The sequence below is a fragment of the Heterocephalus glaber genome, unplaced genomic scaffold (genome assembly GCF_053883595.1).
Source record: "Heterocephalus glaber isolate CG9 unplaced genomic scaffold, H.glaber_assembly_v1.0 deba00001781, whole genome shotgun sequence".
NCBI lineage: Eukaryota > Metazoa > Chordata > Mammalia > Rodentia > Bathyergidae > Heterocephalus > Heterocephalus glaber.
Window position 1 is genome coordinate 57,712 of NW_028258467.1, and position 17,486 is coordinate 75,197.

Sequence of the window (17,486 nt, forward strand, 5' to 3'; positions counted from 1 at the left end):
TTGTGTACAGTTTAATACATAAACATTCAGTTTTAATTGGGTGAATATTGTGGTATATTATCCACTTAAAAGCTTTTTGAGATCAATAACTTCTCATAGCATGAAAGGATCCTGAGACAAAAATTTGAGAGCCGCTGAGCAAGGAAAGATATTTACACAAAAAGTAAGCAGACACTTTTCCCAAGTGGTGAGATGGTTGTGTTTTCTTTGAACTGGGGATCGGGGATCGAACCCAGGTCCTTTTGCTTGCGAGGCAGGCAGCAGAACCACTGAACTAAATCCTGGGCCCTAATCCTTTTCTCTCTGTATGTTTTTTTCCTCAGGTACTGAGGTTGAACCATGGCTTTCGCACTGAGCTACATCCTCAGGCCTTTTATTTTGACACAGGACCTTGCCAAGTCGCTATGTTGCCCAGGCTGGGCTTGAATTTGCCAGCGATCCTCCTGCCTTAGTGATAAAACTCTTAAAAACGATGGACAAAGGGCGCCCCCTGCTGCCCATTGCGACGCCTGCCGCGGTTCGAGTCCCTGCCGGGTGCTGGGGTCTGGGCACGGCCCTGGGAGCCATGGCCGAGGCGCAGGAGCAGTGGCTGCCGCTGCAGAAGGACAACCGCGACGGCCGCCTGCAGAAGCAGGAGCTGGAAGAACTGATGCGAGGCCTGGAGTCCGAGAGCGAGAGCCTCGCCGGGCGCCTGCACGAACTGCGCGAGCGGGAGCGCAGGTGCGCGGGGGGCGCCGCTCCGCGGAGCGGTCGGGCTGACCCGCCCGGTCCGCACCTCCGACCTAGGCCGCGGGACCCAGGCGATCTACCCAGAGGGTCCGGGAAGGGAGGCCGGTGCCTGGCACGACCCGGACCCGGCGGCTTCTTCTTCGGCTCCAACCCCCAGCCCACGCTGGTCTTTCCCGGGGGCCACAGGGGCCGCAGGATCTTGAGCGCCCCGCACCCTTGCGTAGCACCGCCCTCAGTTTCCCTTTGCAGTTTGCAGCGGAGGCGAAGCCAGGCAGCACCGTCCCTTCCAGGGGAGGCGAGCGAGGCGGTGCGGGAGCGCGCGGAGCGGGCACTGAGACTGCTGGAGGCTGCGGAGCGGTGCAAGCTGGGGCTGGTGAAGGGCAGGGCAGGGAGCGGCGGGGCAGGGCAGGGAGCGGCGGGGCGGGGCGGGGCGGGGCGGGGCCGGGCCCGGGTGAGGAGGGGCTGGCGGAGAACACGGGACCACTCCCTCCACCCCGTCCGCAGAAGCAAAGCCACAGACAACTGCAGGAACAGCAGGAGGAGCTGTCCAGTCAGGTACGCAAGGGATGGGACGGCCTCTATCTCTGGGTTCCTCTCCGAGGTCCCGCTCTGGTCCCCGTCCCCACCCCCCTTGGGAACCCAGTAATCCCCGTCCTCACAAGCCCCTCCCCCAGCTTTTTTACTAAGGCGGGGAACAGCTGAGTCAGCAGCGCGCGGAGCAGCAAGTGGGGACTCACCTGGTGGAGCTGCAGGTGCTTGGGCGGGGCCAGGAGCACCAGGGGCGGGCGGGGCTCTGAGGAGCCCGGGCGGGACCCTGAGGCACAGCGTGGCTCGGGGAGTGCGGGTTGCTGACTTTTCTTGGCTCCTCGAGAAGCAGCTAGAGCTGGTGGAGGCCAAGTACGCCACGTAGGCGGAGGGCCTGCGGCAGGTGCGAGCGGAAGCGGGATCTTGGGGAAGGGGGTAGGGAGCTGTGCCCCCCGGAGTCTGATCGAGGCTCCGGTACCTCAGGACGTGCAGCGGACGGAGGAGGCCTGGGCCAGCTTCCAGGAGCAGAGCGGAGTCCTACATGTGCTGTCGATTTCCACCCCGAGAGCCCGTCACCTCCGATGGCACTGCGGCCCCCATCCCGCCATCCCCCGACCTGCGGCGGCTGGGGCCGGAAGCTCCCCTCCCCCCAGTCCTCGCTCCCTCCCGCCAGGAGCTGCAGGGGAAGGTGATGGAGGCGGCGGCTGCACTGGACGCCTGGCGGGGCAGCTCGGAACCGTAAGCGAGTTAGGACTGTTGGGTGCGGCGGGGCGGCTGTCGGGCCGGGGCGATGGCCCAGCTCGGTGCCCGCCTCTGCAGGTGGGACTCGTGGGCTCACTCATGGAGGAGGTGGCCAGGGTGGACTGCGTGAGCGCGGGTCGGGGCGGTCGGGCTGGAGCTGGAACCCGCATCCTCTGGGGAGACCTGGGCTGCGCTGCGCCCGCGCCCCCGACACAGAATGGGACGTGGGGCCCTTTTCTCGCAGGAGAAGCGGCTGTTCGGCGGCGCGGGCTCGGGGCGTCTCAGATGAGCCAGGAGGCGGCTCCTGAGGCTGCGGGCCCCTTCCTCATCCCCTCCCGGGCCTCTCTTCCTCGCTGCCCGTTTATCCCTCTGTCCGTCGTCGCAGGCTGTGGGCGTTGGGCGCGATACAGACCCTGGTGCTGGTTCCGCTCGTCCTGCTGGTGCTGTCGCTGCTCTACTTGGTGCTGGTGAAGCCCGACGCCATCCGCCAGGGACTCACGTTCCTACGCTCAGACGCCGCCTTCCGCCGCCTGCGCTACACGCTGTCCCTGCTAGCTCCAGTTGCGGGAGCGCGGGCTGCTGCCTGCCTACAGCGCATCACGCCGGCGGTGACCATCTGCACTTCTGTCTCCTGTGTGGTTCCTGGGCGCCCGGCGGAGACGGCTGAGGGTGCCCTCCTGACGGGCCAGGGCACTTCCGCCCAGAGGGTGCCAGTCACGTCGCGAGTCTAGGGCCCACCTTTCCCACAGCCTCCGGCTGGTCGGCAACTTCTTACTGAACTCGACCCCCCTCCGTGGGCCTCAGCCTTGGGGAGGAGCGGGCCTGGGTGGGCCAGGTTTCCCGTGGAGTCTGATTTCTTTCGTCCGGCTGCGTGTGGTCGTTCAGATCCCTGCAGACCTATTCCCTCTAGGTGGGCTCCCCATCCCCACGTGCCTCGCGCCCCTTTTCTGCTTTCTGGGCGCCTGAGCACAGCCAACAGTGAACGCTCAGGACTTCGAGCTCCGTGGGTACTTTTTTTATTCATGAGAAATGTTCTCCGTGGAAATGAACCTTTAGTTTTATTTTGTCTGACCCCAGTACTGCTCTTAACTTACAGTAGTGAAACTATGAATGGAGAAAATGCTCAGTGTATCCCTGTGCTTATACACAGGTTTTTGCAATGATATCTAAACTTTTTTGGTGATACTGGGGGTTGAAATCCTGGGGCTTCAAGCTGAGCTAGGTCTCGTTCAACTGAATTACCCAGACTGGGTTCGAACTTATCCTACCTTAGCCTTCCAATGTGCTGAAATTACAGGTGTGCACCACTACCCTCACCCCAATCTTTTTCATTTTGATCTTAGGCTTTTTAGTTGTTATTTAGTAATCCTTTATATCAAATTTAAGAATTGTGTTTTGAGACCCAAAAAATCCACTCTTTTCCTGGAAGTTACAAAGACATGTTTTCTTCTAAAGTCTTTCATTCTCCTTGGCCCTCCCTGTTTTTGGCAGCCATACTGGGCGGCTAAACACAGTTCTTTTGCACTGAGCTACATTTCCAGCCCTTTTTATTTTGAGGCGGAACCTCACTAAACTGCCCAGGCTGAGATCCTCTCGAATAGCTTGGATTATGGGTGTGCACCTCCTTGCCCGCCTCCCCGCCTTTCTTTTTTCCATGAGATCTTCCTGTGTTGCCCAGATTTGCCTTGAATTCCTGGATCCAAGTGCTCTTTCTGCCTCAGCCTGGGACTACAGGCCTGAGCTGCTACACCCGTATTTCTTCTAAATTTTTTTTTTTTGGTACCGGGGATTGAACTTCGGTCCTTGTGCTTGTGAAGCAGGCGGCGAAACCACTGAGCTAAATCCCCGGCCCCTCTTCTAAATACTTCTAATGATGTAGATATCACATTTGTTAATATTCTTTTTTAATGCTGTTTCTATTTTTTTTGTTTTTTTTTTTGCTTTTTAAGTGAACATTTCGTATAACCCCATATTCTTTCCTTACCATATCAATTACACTTTGGGGGGCAGTACTAGAGAGTAAACCCAGAGGCCTCAGCATGCTAGGAGAGGGCTCTACCACTGCACTACATCTCAGGCTTTTAAATATTATTTTGAGACATCATCTCACTGAATAGCCTAAACTGATCTTGAATTTGTACTTCTGTTTCAGCCTCTGAAGAAGCTGAAATTACAGGCATGTGCCGCCACGTCTGGCCTTTTTTTAAACCAGTTTTAGAAGGTGGTCCTAAAATTTGCAATATACATTTACAACTATTCCAAGTCCACTTTCAAATAACACTATACCACCTCATCGATAGTGCCAGTACCTTGATAAAATAATTCCTCCCATTTGTCCCTTGTGTCATAGCTGTTTGTTCCACTCACACATAAACTGTAACTGAATACATTGCTGCTATGCTATTCTGATCAGACTATTGTTAGATCAGTAAGGAAAATAACTTTTATCTTCACTCATTCACTTCCCAATATTCTTCCTTTATGTGAATGAGTTTCTACCTATACCATTTTCTTCCACAGAACTTCTTTTAACATTTCTTGCGAGGCAGGTTTACTGTTAACAAATTCCCTCAGTTTTCCACGGGCATGATGGTGCATGCTTGTAATCTCAGCTACTCAAGAGGCTGAGTTGGGGGGTTGCTTTAGCTAAGGAATTGGAAACCAGACTGAGCAATAACAAAACCCAAGACCCTCAAATCTCCTCAGTTTTTGAAAAAGTCTTTGTCCTTTACTTTTTTTGTAAAGGACAGGGTCTCACTTTGTAGTTCAGACTGGCCTTGAATTTCCAACAATCCTTTTTGCTTCAGCTCCTGAGTGCTGGAATTACAGGCATGTACCACCATGCCTGGCCGTCCTTTATTTTGAAGAGTATTATTTCAGGATGTAGAATTATAGGCTGGTGGGTTTTCACCCATTTTAAACATTTCACTCCATTCTTGCTTTCATGGTTTCTAAAGAGTTGAGTGTAAATCTTAACTTCGCTCCTGTACAGATCAGGTGCTTTTTCTCTGGCTTCTTCCAGATATTCTGTCTTTAGCTGGGTGTAGTGGTGCCTCCTTGTAATCCCAGAACTATGAAAATCTGAGGCAGGAAGCCAAGTTCAAGCCCAGCCTGGGCAATTTAGGAAGACATTGGAGATGTGGCTTAGTGCAAAGGATGAACCAATACAAGAAAAACAGAAACCCAGATTTTATTTTTTGTCCTTGATATCTCGAACTTTGAATATGGCATGCCTAGGTGCAGACTTTTTCGCATTCACCCCGCCTGGTGTTTTTGGAGCATCTGGGATCTGTGGTTTGTCTGACAGTGTTTGGGAGAAAATCTGTCACTCACATGTTGCTACTGTTCATTCTATTCTCATTCTGGTGCTCCCATTATGAGTGCTATACCATTTGTAGTTGTTCTGCAGTTACTGGGTGTTGTATTTTTGGTTGTGCTGTTGGAAACGGAACCCAGGGCTTTGCGCGTGCTAAACAAGGAGCTTTACCACTGAGCTATACCTCCAGCCCCTTGGCATTTTCTATTTAGAGAACCTGAGGCTCAGAGATTTTTCTCCTCAGCCATGTCCAGTGTTCTAAGCCCATCAAAGGCATCCTTTATATATTCTCTTTCTCCCTCTTGCACTTTCAGCCTTTGCACTGACCTGTATCCCCAGCCCTTTATTGCTCTTTAAAGGTAGGGTCTTGTTAAATTGGTCAGGCTGGGCTTGAACTTGCAGTCTTCCTGCCTCATCCAGAGTGCTACCATTACAGGTTTATACCCCCGGGCTTGGCTCATTTCTGCACTTTCTTAGTATTTTCATCTCTGCCTACACTAAACATATGTCTTGCATGCCCATAACATCTTAATCACAGCTGATTTAAATTTTGTGTAGTATTGCCATCATCCCTGCCATTGCTGACTCTGGTTAGATGCACTTGCACTCTTCCATTATTTTGTCTTTCCGTGTACCAATATGTCACACTGCCTTGATTAGCAGGTTTTATTTTGCTTCACTACTGAAATAGCATGTTTGTTTTTTGTTTTGGTTTTTTTTTTGAGGGGGGGGGTCTTGCTATGTAGTACAGGCTGACCTTGAACTCACTATGTAGCCTTGAACTTGTGGCAATCCTCCTGCCTCAGCCACTCAAGTGCTGGGATTACAGGCATGTGCCACCACACCTGGCAGAAATAGCAATGTTTTGCCCTTTGTGTTCCCACATGTAAAATTTATAATCTGTCAATTTTCACTAAAACTTTCAGGAATTTTGATTGGCAATTGTAGTGAAAAACTCATATGCCAATTTGGAGAGGATAAATGCACATACTTCTATTACTGTGGTTGCCTTTCTGTCAACATCATTTTTTCTATATGAATCTTTCGTTAGATTAGTGACATTTTGGGTTTTTTTTTTTTTTTTTTCCGTACCGGGGATTGAACTCGGGTCCTTGTGCTTGCGCAGCAGGTGGCGAAACCACTGAGTTAAATCCCCTGCCGAAGATTAGTGACATTTTTGATGCAGTCATATTCACACACAACACTGATTTTTGTAAACTGACCTCTAATCTTGATTAGTTTTGATTTCTATCAAATTTTTTGAGACAGGTTCTTGCTGTGTAGCTCAAGAACATAACACACCATTGTGTATATATTTTGCTAATTTACTCCTACTAGTCAAGTACTCTACCACTGAGCTACAGCTCTAGCCTCCAAATTCTACCACATCGTTTGCACTAAGCCACATCCTCAGCACAGTCTAAGGATTTGAAGGCTGGAGCAGTAATCCTTGCTTATTTTTTTTAACAGCTCATGGATTTAACCTCTAGTAGTCTAAATAGCATGACAGCATTTTTAGTTCTTCAGGATGTATAATTTGCCATATTGCTATGATCTCAGCATTTTTTTCCAGTACTAGGGATTGAACTCAGGGTTCAGAGGCACATCCCCAGCCCTCTGAGATAGGGTCTTGAAACTGCCATCGAGCCTAGTTCCAACGTAGGACTTTTGGGGTTATTTTGTCCACACTGGTTAAATCTTGAGCACACAATTATTCTGTTTTGTTCTTTAGCACAAGAAATACATCATGTACATATGCAATAAGACAGGGAATGTGTCCAGTGCAAGGATTCACACCTGTGCAGGGAGATGATTGTCTACTCAGTCTCTGGGGACACCAAAGCATCGCCACATAGGATTCTTTTTTCTATAAAACAACTCCGCTGGGTAAAATGGCCAGGCCACTGGGTGGGAGCTTCTTGAGGGCCAGCTGGAGGGCAGAGGTACTCACAGACTCCATGCTTGTGAGTGGCTTTTGGAAGGGGCCACAATTGAGTTGCTGAGCTCCAGAGGGCCCTTCCTCAGTAGGGGATGTCGTTTTGATAGTACTGGATCATGTCATAGGTCCGGCTCCTAGAAGGTAAGGGGTGGCAAGAGTGAAAGTGAGGGTGAAAACTGTAACTATGCTTGCTGAGAAAGATATATTCTAACTATAGTCACTACTGTAATGCAAACTCACTAAAGCAAGGCCATCTCAGAAAGCCCTGCCAAATCTCATAAAGGTATAAAAATGAGAGTAAACTCCTGTTGGATGCTTTTCAAGGTGATTTGAATCCCTTGAAGCCACCAGCAATAAAGGTGATTTTGCTTCTACTCAGTGTGGTCTGTCCAGAGACATGCCACATTCTGCTCCCCAGCCTCTTTTCACTGACTTGGCGGTGCTGCTGGATGCTTCTCTCCCTGGGTGTTCCCTGCATCCACCTTGAACAACCACCTGTTTCTCCACTGTGTCTCCAGCCTCATATACCTGCCTGAACTGCCCTGGCCCTTCCCTTCTTAGGGGTGGGTTCTCCACTTCTCCCAGGCTCAACCATCGGAGTGTCCTGTAACACAGCCTGTGGCCCCAGCCTCCTTTGCCCTATCTTTAGGGGATCCCTCTGACAGCCCCCGACTTCACCCACCTGCTGGAGTCTCTTCCTCCTGTTACCTCAAAGCCATCTCTGACTCTCACCCACATTAACCCCTCAGACTGGGCTCTGCCTTTTAACGTCTGCATCCAGCCCTCCTCTCGGGCTCCTCTTACATCCCCTCATGCCTACCAGAGCAATGTCCCCACCATGCCTCCTACACTATTGCTCCCTTGCTGCTCCTCAGGGACCTGTGTACCTGGAACTCCTGGACCCCAGGTGGGCACAGCTTCCTAACTTCAGCCTCTTCACGGTGTTCACCTTAGCATTCCCCCAGCCCCTCAAAATCAGCACTTGTTCCCCCAAAACACCCATGAGAGAAGTGGCTTGGGGACTCCAAGACCCCTAATGCCTGTGCAGGGTAGGTAAGTGTGGGGAAAGAAGGGCAGGTGAGATGACTTGCCTGTTGCTAAGGAAGCAATTCTGAATGACCTTCATGATGAAATTCGCAGCCTCTCGCTCAGTCATGTTGGGACTAAATCTGTGCCTGGGGAAAGACCAAGCAGGGGTGTTTCTGGCTACTATCACCTAACCCAGGCCATCTTGAGTCAGGTGGTCCTGCCTGTGCACGGAACTTCTGCATTTGGGAGTATGTTTATCTGAGGGCTGTGTCCTGAAAATGTACCCCCCAGAATCCAAAAGCTAGGGATGGTGTTCCCAATTATCTCCTGGGCCCAGGTGGCCCCATGGCTAGGGAGGAGGGAGCTGAGCCACTGCAGCCCCAGGGTTTAGGGCTGGTTTGTTATCCTCAAGGACCTAAAGGATGGGTACACATGTCCTCAGCATGGCCAGGAGAAGCTAGGATATCCCACCAAGAAACACCATTACTGGGGTGCCAAGGCAGTGACAGTCCAAAGGTTCCCATTTTGGGTGAGGCCTCAGCCAGTAGCTGTCCCTCAAATGTCCTGTGTATCTGCTGAGGAACCTACTTTAAGAGCTTGATTGTCTGGCCACGGAAGCAGGGCAGGCCTGTGTCCAACATGAGAGTGACCAGAGAGACTACTGCATCCATGTAGGGCCTGTGGAGAGATGGGAAAGGAAAGGGTAATCCCGGGCCCAGCTGCCTCCGACAGCCTCCTGCTGGACGTCCCTCCATGGCAGCCTTTGTTGCATACAATCTGCTGTCGAGTGTTACCACTGCTGTGTGCCCTTGGCCAGGTGACACATCATATAAACTAGGGCAATGCACATCTTTAGCATGCAGATTGGAGGGTGGCAAGTGGTCAGGCTATGAAGGGTGAATGTGATGCCAAGAAGGAGCCTGAGGCTGAGGCTGAGAAGAGAATGCGGACTACGGGTAGAGATGCAGGGTGATGGAAGTTGGTACAAGTGAACAGAGAGAGAGGTGGCCAGAAGGTAAGGTCTGGGTTCCCTTCTCCTTGCCAACCTCTGAGGGGCTGTCCACCCTGTGGCCCTCCCCTGTCACCCCAGGACTCACCGCACAGCCAGGTAGCCACGGACACACATTTCCATGAACCACTTGAATGGTGTGGCCTCCATCTTGCCTCCCATGATCATCACCATCTCATCTGTCAGCTTGATGTCAGGTTCCCACCCCAGGTTGCCACCTGGTGAGCTTTCAAACATGAAGCCAAAGTCTGTAAAACCCCAAGATGGAGGTGTGAGGGCAAGCAAAGATAGCATGGTCTCTAATCAAGGAGCAGAAGAGGATTTAAGATCCTCACAAGCAGGCCATGGGCCATATTTTCTTGGAGACAGTATGGGAGCAGCAGGCAGAAGAAAAAGAGCTGGAAGTAGAGCCAGGTGCCAGGATGGAGCAGAGAGGCAGCCTGAGCCTGGACAATCCCAGCTCCGTGGGCTCCAGCTTCTGACCCAGAACTCTGCTGCCACTCTCATCCCCAGCTTCCTGCCCCAGGACAGCCTGGTGGCAAGCTGGTTGGACCTCAGAGCTGGATGTGAATGCCTACCCTGACCCTCTTGCCTGGGTGCCACCCCCCACCTGTAGGGTGAAGGGAGAGGGGATGGCACTGTGGCCTGGCTGACCGATGTGGATGATGTGGCCCTTCTTGTCCAGCATGATGTTGCCGTTGTGCCTGTCCTTGATCTGCAGCAGGAACAGCAGGAGGCTGTAGGCGGCCATGCTTCGGATAAAGTTGTAGCGTGCCTGTGTATAGAAAGCTGTGGGCTCACAATGGCTCTGGCAGGGGGGTGCTGGTGGGGGGAGCTTTCTCTCTGGCTTTGCCCCAAGGCCTGTAGGTGCTCTCCCCAGCTGTGGCCACCCTGGAAGCAGAGCTTGGTGGTATCAGGGGTACAGGGGAAGCAGGCTCTTCCTCCTGTATTCAGGGTTTGTTTTCTCCTGGGAAGTCCAGCTCTAGGCTCCTGTGATACCCAGGGAAAGTGACCTGGTTTTATCCTCTTAACCTAAGATTCTGAAAAGCAGAAGGGAGAAAGCAGGTGCTGACCAACAGGTGGTGAGAGGGGTGCGACCAGAGGACAAGCAAGCCTGGGGCTAAGGCTCTATCCACTCCCTACCTGCTGGAAGGCCAAGGTAGACTCATCCCCATACTGGCGGGTGAAGTAGTCATACATGCCGAAGTCTGTCTGGCGGCCAAGCTGGTCTCGGGAGGTGCAGTCAGGGATGCACTCAATCACCCCACACTAGGGAAGGGTGGAGGAAAGTGACTTGGGCTTCCTGCGAGGTGGGAGGCACTGAGAGGTTCCTGCTGGGCTCCTGCTCAGGAAACTTACCCCAGGGGCGGTGGCCACTACACGGTAGGGAAAAACAAAAAGGTCCAGGCCGACCAACTGGAAGATATTCTTGAAGAGGTCGATGATTTGCAGGGCCAGCATGTCCTGGGAACCAGAGAAGTATGGGATCCACTGACCTCCCCTCTGCACCTGGCCCATAAAACTGCCACAGGCCCTGGAGGCTCACCCCTGGCAAAGGCTGAGTGGCCAGGGAAGGAAAGGGTAGGGGCCAAGAGTCTGGAAGGTCTTGCCTCTCTACATCTGGGGCTGTGCTGGGTGTGTGGCAGTGCTGCCTGGAGGGCATGAGAGGAGGGCACTGCCCTGCCTCAGGGCTCCTCCCTCTGACACTGGAGGTAGAGCAGGGAGGGTGGGTGGAGCAGGGAGGGTGGCTGGAACGAGAGGCCTCTGGGTTTGGCAGAAGCCTTAGTTTACTCCATAAATACCTGAACCAAACGAGGGGAAGCAAAGATTCATGTTTTTGCATGTGAGGTTCCCCTCTTTGGTGTGCTTGGAGCCTGACCCTAAGCCTGCTCTGTTACCTGCCGGCAGTCGTCCCCCACTTTGAAGATGGCTGCCTGCCAACAGATCTTCTGGCCGTCGGCCTCCTGACTGAGGCCCTCATCCTCGGAGTCAGAGCACCGCAGACCTGTGGGTGGGGCAGAGAGGTCACTTGTCTGCCGGAAGACAGCGAGATGCCTTGTGATAGTTCACTGTAAGCCCTGTTCATGTTCCTAGAAAGAACTCCAGGATTCTTGGGAACCACTTCTACAAAGTTTCTGGGGATCAACAAGAGGCCTTAGAAGGCCTAGGAAATGTCATGGGTGGTGGGATTACTGAGCCAGGAGTCTTAAGAACATTTTGGTTTAAATTGAACTAAAAAACAAGAGCCCTACTTTTTTTTTTTCCTTTTGCAGTACTGAGGATTGATCCCAGGCCTTCATATTGAGCTGCATCCCATTCCAGTACTAGGGATCGAACCCAGGATGTTTCCATTGAGCTGTATCCCCAACTCTGTTTTTAAACCTTTTTTTACATTGACACAGGATCTCGCTAAATTGGTCAAGCTAGGCTCAAATGTGTCATCTTCATCAGCCTCCCAGAATGCTAAGATTACAGGCATACACTACTATTTTGGAAACAGATGTAATCAAGTTAAAGATAAGGTCATCCTTATAACAAGATGGAAATTGGGATACAGACCCACAGGGGAAAAGGACATGTGGCGAGAGAGGCTGAGGCCTAGGTGATGCAGTGTGAGCCAAGGAACACCAGGGCTGCTGGTAACCATCAAAAGCTGAAAGAGGCAAGGAAGGATCCTGCCTCCGAGCCATGGCCCTGCTGACAGCCTAACGTTGGATTTCTGGCCCCCAGGAATACTTAGATTCCTATTGTTGAGGCTGTCCGACCCATGCTCATTTTTGTGGTGGCCCCAGCAAACGAGCAAGCCCCACAAAGGCCCAGACCATTTAGCCTCACGAAGGGGCCTCCTGGACACAAGCTCCTTGCCATCTCAAAGGAGAGGTGAGACTGACAGTAGGTAGATGGACAGACACCGTCTTTTACAGGGAGCTGGTGATAAACTGTGCCAAAAGAAACAAATTATCAAGGAAAGCATTCTAGATCTCAAACTAAAGCAGAATTCGTCACTGACCTTCTTTTTCAAGTTCACTGACTCCACATCGTTTCACCTTAAATTTGGCCAGATACGGGGCTTTTGCAGCACTAAAACAGAGAGAACACAGCACTCATGATACAGGATATAAAGCCTCCCAAGTAGGACTGCAGATCAGGGACTCACCTCTGCATGGGTGTCCCTGACTTGTAGTCAATGTCTAGCACAATGGCCTCAGGGTTGCTGGGCAGGTAGCAGCCTGTGCAGGGACAGAGGGGAGGCAAAGGGTGACCATGTGTGACCAAGAAAGAACCCACAACCAGTTCCCAATGTAGACTTTACATGCAGAGTTCACCCTTTAGTCACATTGCTCCCACAGGGGCCTCTGCTCCTCCTTTAAGACACCAGTGACTTTACTGTGGATAGAATGGGTCCATCCCCCCTTGGCTCTGTGATGGTTCAGGATTCTCCTGGACCAAACAAAGCCACCAATCCTCTCTAAGAGGATATGCTGAACCTTAGTCTCACAGACAATGCCTTGCTGTTCCTCAGTGGTGGGGGGCCTGCCTCTGCCCACCCCATCATGCCTTCCATTCCCCCTCCAGTTTTGAGCTTGCCTCATAACTGGGGCTCCCCTTCCTCAGTAAATGCATCCAGTAAGAGGACTAGAGGAAGTCCTTTCCTGTGGCATCAGGAGCCCAAGGGACCGTGTGTGCGTGTGTGTGTGTGTGTGTGTGTGTGTGTGTGTGTGTGTGTGTGTGTGTGTCTGGCCAGGCTCTTTGTCTCTACGCCTGCCCCACGCTACCCAGGGAAGGCTGTGACTCCCATCCCGTCTTGCTGGCCTCCCAAGGCTGCCTGCTTACCTGGCTGTACCTTAACTTCAGACAGGGCGGACAGACATGCCTTCTTTCTCTCATCGCCTTTAGGGTAGGGCCTGAGAAACAAGACAGAAATGCTTTTCTCTTTCTCCTGCAGGAAATACCCTCTGGGATTCCAGTCTGGATTCCTTCTCCATTTCTCTCTTCCCAATTCCAGGTACTCCTGGCTTTATCAGGCTGAGGTTGTCAGGAAACCATATGCATCAGTGGCTGCCCCAGGCTCTTCACTAAGGGGGTAAAGTGGAGCTATTTTCAGGCTCTGCCCCTTGCCCATGTGCAGTGGGTGTGTGCTGCTACCTGAGGTAACGGGGGGACAGACAGTTGTGAGGACTGACAGTTCTGGGCTCAAATTCTATCTCTGTAATTTACTTGCTCCATTACTTTGGGCAGGGCTCTCACACATCCTGCCTTAGGCTGAGGATGGCACTGGGTGACTGGAGTCATGTGCTCGTCTCATGATGCCCAGGAAACACTATCTCCTCACTTTTGTTTGGATCTGGAATGGCCCCCAAAGGCCCATGTGTTAGTCTTGATCCTCAGCTTGGTGCTGCTGGAAGGTGGTGGAGACCTATAAGAGGAGGGGCCTAGTGGAAGAGTTGAGGTCACTAAGGCATCCCTTTAAGGGAGACTGTGGGACACCAGTCTGTCTAATTCTAAGCTACCAGGAGATGGGCAGCTTCCTCTGGTATGTGCTTCCCCCATGATGTGCTGCCTCACCACAGGCCAAAGAGTAACAGGGCCTCCTGACTATGGACTGAAACCTTTAACACTATCAGCCAAAATAAACTTTTTCTTTTTTGGGGTCTTGCACACCCTAAGCACATGCTCTACCACTGACTATGCTCTACCCCAAGCCCCTCTCCTCTTTAAGTTGATTATCCCAGGTATCCTGTTACAGTGAGGCAAACCTAACATACTTCCCCAACCTTTTGTCTTTATGGGATAGAAGCTGCCAGTATTGCTGTTCTGCTCAGCGACCAGCCTAGGAAAGGGACACCGGAGACATGGTTGGGCCTCGTGGAGACCAAGATAGGAGCAGCCCGCACATTGGAGACAGCCTGGAAAGCAAGGCTTAAAAACACAGTGCTTAGAGCCCCAATGCCTGGGCCACATGGGCATGTGGTCAATGTTTACGATTCCAGGGCCCCCATCCCATACATATGGACAATGCCACCGACAACCAAGCATGGGATCAAATCCACATGTATTGAGTGTCCAGGCCAATAGTGATCAGGACTGTGGGCGTCTGGTTTTCCAGAGTACAAGGAAGGGAGAGTAGCCTAACCGTGGGAGAAGGTGGGGAATGAAACAAAGATGTGTTTCCTTAAAGGGGATGGGTGTGCATGCTTGAATGACCCAGAACAGAGCTCTCCAACCCTGGCTGTGCATGTGAATCAGCAGAGGCCTCATCAGAGGAACTCCTGCTCAGCTGGTTGGGGTGGGAGGCGAGGACAGGAACAGGTATTTTTAAAGCTCCCTAGGCAATTCTAACAAGGACAGGGACAGTTATGAGATCCCTGGAGATGGTTTCTGAAGCACTGCCACTTACTTGATGATTGCTGACACATTGGTGATCTTATTAAAGAAATCAAATTCTCGCTGGTAGAAATCCTTTGCTGGACCCGACAGGGAGCCTGTGATCTCTTCCACTAACTGTTCCAGGAGGTCGCCAATGTCCGCTGAGGAGGAGACAAAGAGGCTGGGTCCCTGTGGCTGCCACAGGGGGCCTCAGGGGAATCCATATGTTTGCCACTCAGGCTGGAGGCCTCCTAGCACCCACATGGTGGTGTGTAGAATACTCTGTGGATGGGTATGAGGCTGCCATATGCTATCATCACCCTCACTGTTGACACTGCCATACTGGTAGAAAAGATGCCAGGGCCCAAGTGGAGCTCTAGGCAGGGGGAAGTGCCCCAGTGGTCACAAATTCCTCACTGCTGTGTACTTGCAAAAAAAAAAAAAAAGCCAGTGTCACTTGAGCACATCCCTGGAGAAGCAATACAAATTAATTTTATTAAACTCTACCCTGAGGACTTGTCATTTTAGTATTTGTGTGATGAAACAGGATGCACACACAGTGCTCCTCCTAGATTTAAAGCCCACATGTCCTGAGAAGCACCAGGCAACTGACATTCAAGCTGAACTCACCCCTTTTTTTCACTGAACATCATTTTCTCCCTCCCCCCTTTTCTCTCCCTCTAGGACTGGCAGCATAGTAGGCTTGCTTACACTAGCATCACAAGTACCTGAAGAGTGTGTTGTGCTACAATGTTAAGACATCACTAGGTGATAGGAGGTTTAAGCTCAATTATTTTCATACAGGATCACTGTCGTATATGTGGACTGTCATTGACAGAACTGTTATGGGACACATGAGAGTAATGTATAATGAAATGTGTTAACATTTCAAAGATTTGGATAACTCACTGATCTATATTTTTATAAATGACCACTGTTTGGTGTTACAAAAGCCTGCCCAGGACTGGAGGTGTCACTCATTGGTAAAGCATTTAGCTAGCATGTTTGAGGCCCTGAGTTCCATCCCCAGCACTACCACCAGACCACCAAACCACAAAAGCCTGCTTGGGTACAACTGGAAGGAAAACCAAAGGATCTGAATAGGACACAGCACAAAGAGCTCCCAAATGATTTTTCAGATGCCTCATTGTTGTTAACCTTTAACAAACTACAATTTGTGGGGCCTGGTGTTGAATCAATATCTACAGTAACCTCTAAGACTACTAAAATACTCCCCTTTTCCAACTGCATGCCTGTGTGAAGCTGAATTTCCTTCCTTATATTTCCTACAATTTTTCAACCAGAACAACATACAGAACTTCAACAGTTTTACAGCAGAAGCAGAGTGAGAATTCAGCTGTTTTCTATTAAGCCAGACCGGGAGAAGGGGGGCACTTGTGAAAACAGCAATGCTATTTTATAGCAATGCTATTCTTCTAGATGTCTTCTCAATTTGGGGGGGAAATTTTCATAAGAAATATTTACGTTAACTTGTAATGAATAGACTTAGCTTTTTAAAATTACTCATTTTAATTGTTAATCCTAGTGAACATTGATAGATAGCTAATGCCCACATAAACCAAGACTCTTTGAGGGTCTCAATAGTTTTAAGAGTGTGAGGGGGCCCAGAGGTTACCCTGAGAATCACTGTGCACTGCCCTTCCTCACAGAGTCACAGGCTGTATCAGACCCAGGATTATTGACACTGTGATGGCACAAGTATCTCCCCAGCAGGGGACTCACACATTTGGGTGCTGCAGGATGACACCTAGATGGCATGTACAAAGGCTGTTACATGGTAAGAAATGCCTTACCAAAGGCTGGGAAGCACAATTCACCAGGGATCTAGAGACCACAGAAGGCCCAGGCCAGCTGCTGAAGGTGCTGAAGATTGGGAGAGAGGCCTGAGGAAAAAGGACAAAATACTCACGATCTTTCTGGTGTCCCTCTTCATCTAGGTAGATGTTAGTTTTCATGTTCCAGATAAACTGGTGCGCCAGAAGCTGGGATCTAGACGCTGCCCACAGAATATACTCGCGTACATAGCCCATCTGCAGGAGAGCAAAGTCCCTGTTAGCCTGGGCTCGGGGTCCCCTCTCTTCCAGGTCAGATCCCTTCTAACTGGCACAGGAGCTAACTCCCAGGAGTGCTTGGCTATGTGGCTCTTTCTGTGTGGGTGACCTCTCCAGGATTCATGGCAAGTCCAGCCCAGGGGCAAGCCAAGTTCCACCTAGATGGCTGGGACCCAAGGGGGTGAGGGCCCCAATAGAGGGCTGAGTCAGTGTTTGTCTCCTTGACTTCCTTCTCCTGGATTTAAGAATGACTCTCAAACCAATTTCTGTCCTTTGGAAATACAAGAAGCTCATTTGTGGACCGGGGATTTAGCTCAGTGGTTCCAGCGCCTGCCTCACAAGTGTAAGGTCCTGAGTTTGATTCCCGGTACAAAAAAAAAAAAAAGCTCATTTGTAAGCAAGTTGTTTAGAACAATGTTAGGTGACAGACGGGTTCTAGAAAGCTCTATTTAATGCAGAGCTACTTCTTGCAGAAGTTAATATACTGATGGTCACTATCCTAAGGACCTCTCCTCTTTTTCCTTTTTAGTTATTTCCCACCACTCATCTGCTAACCTCAGTGTTCTGTTTTTATTTTTCTTCATACTAAAAATATTGGGTACTAACTATATTAACAAATTACCTTTTGTCCCGGGCACATTTTCCACTGGGGACATACAATTAGATGAAACCCAGTACTGAGCTGTACCCTCAGCCCTTTTCATTTATTTGTTTTTATTTTGGGATAAGGTCCTGCTAAGTTTCCCAGGCTGGCCTCAA

General features: G+C 50.8%; 2 protein-coding genes across 4 annotated transcripts in view; one reads left to right on the forward strand and one right to left on the reverse strand.

Moving 5' to 3' along the window:
* LOC101708336 (uncharacterized) lies at positions 1 to 7,624 on the forward strand. Of its 3 annotated transcripts, XR_015447910.1 has the most exons (5): positions 1 to 1,102; positions 1,234 to 1,284; positions 1,604 to 1,657; positions 1,738 to 1,992; positions 2,381 to 7,624. XR_015447910.1 is itself a non-coding variant. In XM_013069323.3 (3 exons), the coding sequence occupies exons 1-3, from the start codon at positions 473 to 475 to the stop codon at positions 2,464 to 2,466; spliced, it is 1,410 nt and encodes a 469-aa protein (XP_012924777.1). In that variant the 5' UTR covers positions 1 to 472; the 3' UTR covers positions 2,467 to 7,624. The 3 variants fall into 3 exon arrangements, 1 of the variants encoding a protein (XP_012924777.1); XR_015447909.1 differs by having other exon boundaries at positions 1,604 to 1,992; XM_013069323.3 differs by lacking the exon at positions 1,604 to 1,657 and having other exon boundaries at positions 1,738 to 7,624.
* Positions 6,373 to 17,486, reverse strand: part of LOC101707981 (phosphatidylinositol 4-kinase alpha) — a 24,719-nt gene continuing 13,605 nt past the window's right edge. The window contains exons 11-23 of the mRNA XM_087202752.1: positions 16,586 to 16,706; positions 14,687 to 14,816; positions 13,123 to 13,193; positions 12,446 to 12,518; positions 12,299 to 12,369; positions 11,187 to 11,293; positions 10,648 to 10,752; positions 10,432 to 10,557; positions 9,943 to 10,063; positions 9,377 to 9,536; positions 8,868 to 8,957; positions 8,342 to 8,425; positions 6,373 to 7,384 (exon numbers count right to left, since the gene is read on the reverse strand). Of these exons, the coding sequence (XP_087058878.1) occupies positions 7,333 to 7,384; positions 8,342 to 8,425; positions 8,868 to 8,957; positions 9,377 to 9,536; positions 9,943 to 10,063; positions 10,432 to 10,557; positions 10,648 to 10,752; positions 11,187 to 11,293; positions 12,299 to 12,369; positions 12,446 to 12,518; positions 13,123 to 13,193; positions 14,687 to 14,816; positions 16,586 to 16,706 (1,311 nt within the window). The 3' untranslated portion in view covers positions 6,373 to 7,332. The remainder of the gene's footprint in view (positions 7,385 to 8,341; positions 8,426 to 8,867; positions 8,958 to 9,376; positions 9,537 to 9,942; positions 10,064 to 10,431; positions 10,558 to 10,647; positions 10,753 to 11,186; positions 11,294 to 12,298; positions 12,370 to 12,445; positions 12,519 to 13,122; positions 13,194 to 14,686; positions 14,817 to 16,585; positions 16,707 to 17,486) is intronic.

Excerpts from the sequence above, each read along its gene's own strand:
- LOC101708336 (XM_013069323.3), top strand. The coding sequence starts at position 473 with ATGGACAAAGGGCGCCCCCTGCTGCCCATTGCGACGCCTGCCGCGGTT. Across the intron at positions 1,103-1,233 it reads AGCGGTGCAAGCTGGGGCTG|AAGCAAAGCCACAGACAACT; the intron begins GTGAAGGGCAGG and ends CCCCGTCCGCAG. Across the intron at positions 1,285-1,737 it reads AGGAGGAGCTGTCCAGTCAG|GACGTGCAGCGGACGGAGGA; the intron begins GTACGCAAGGGA and ends CCGGTACCTCAG.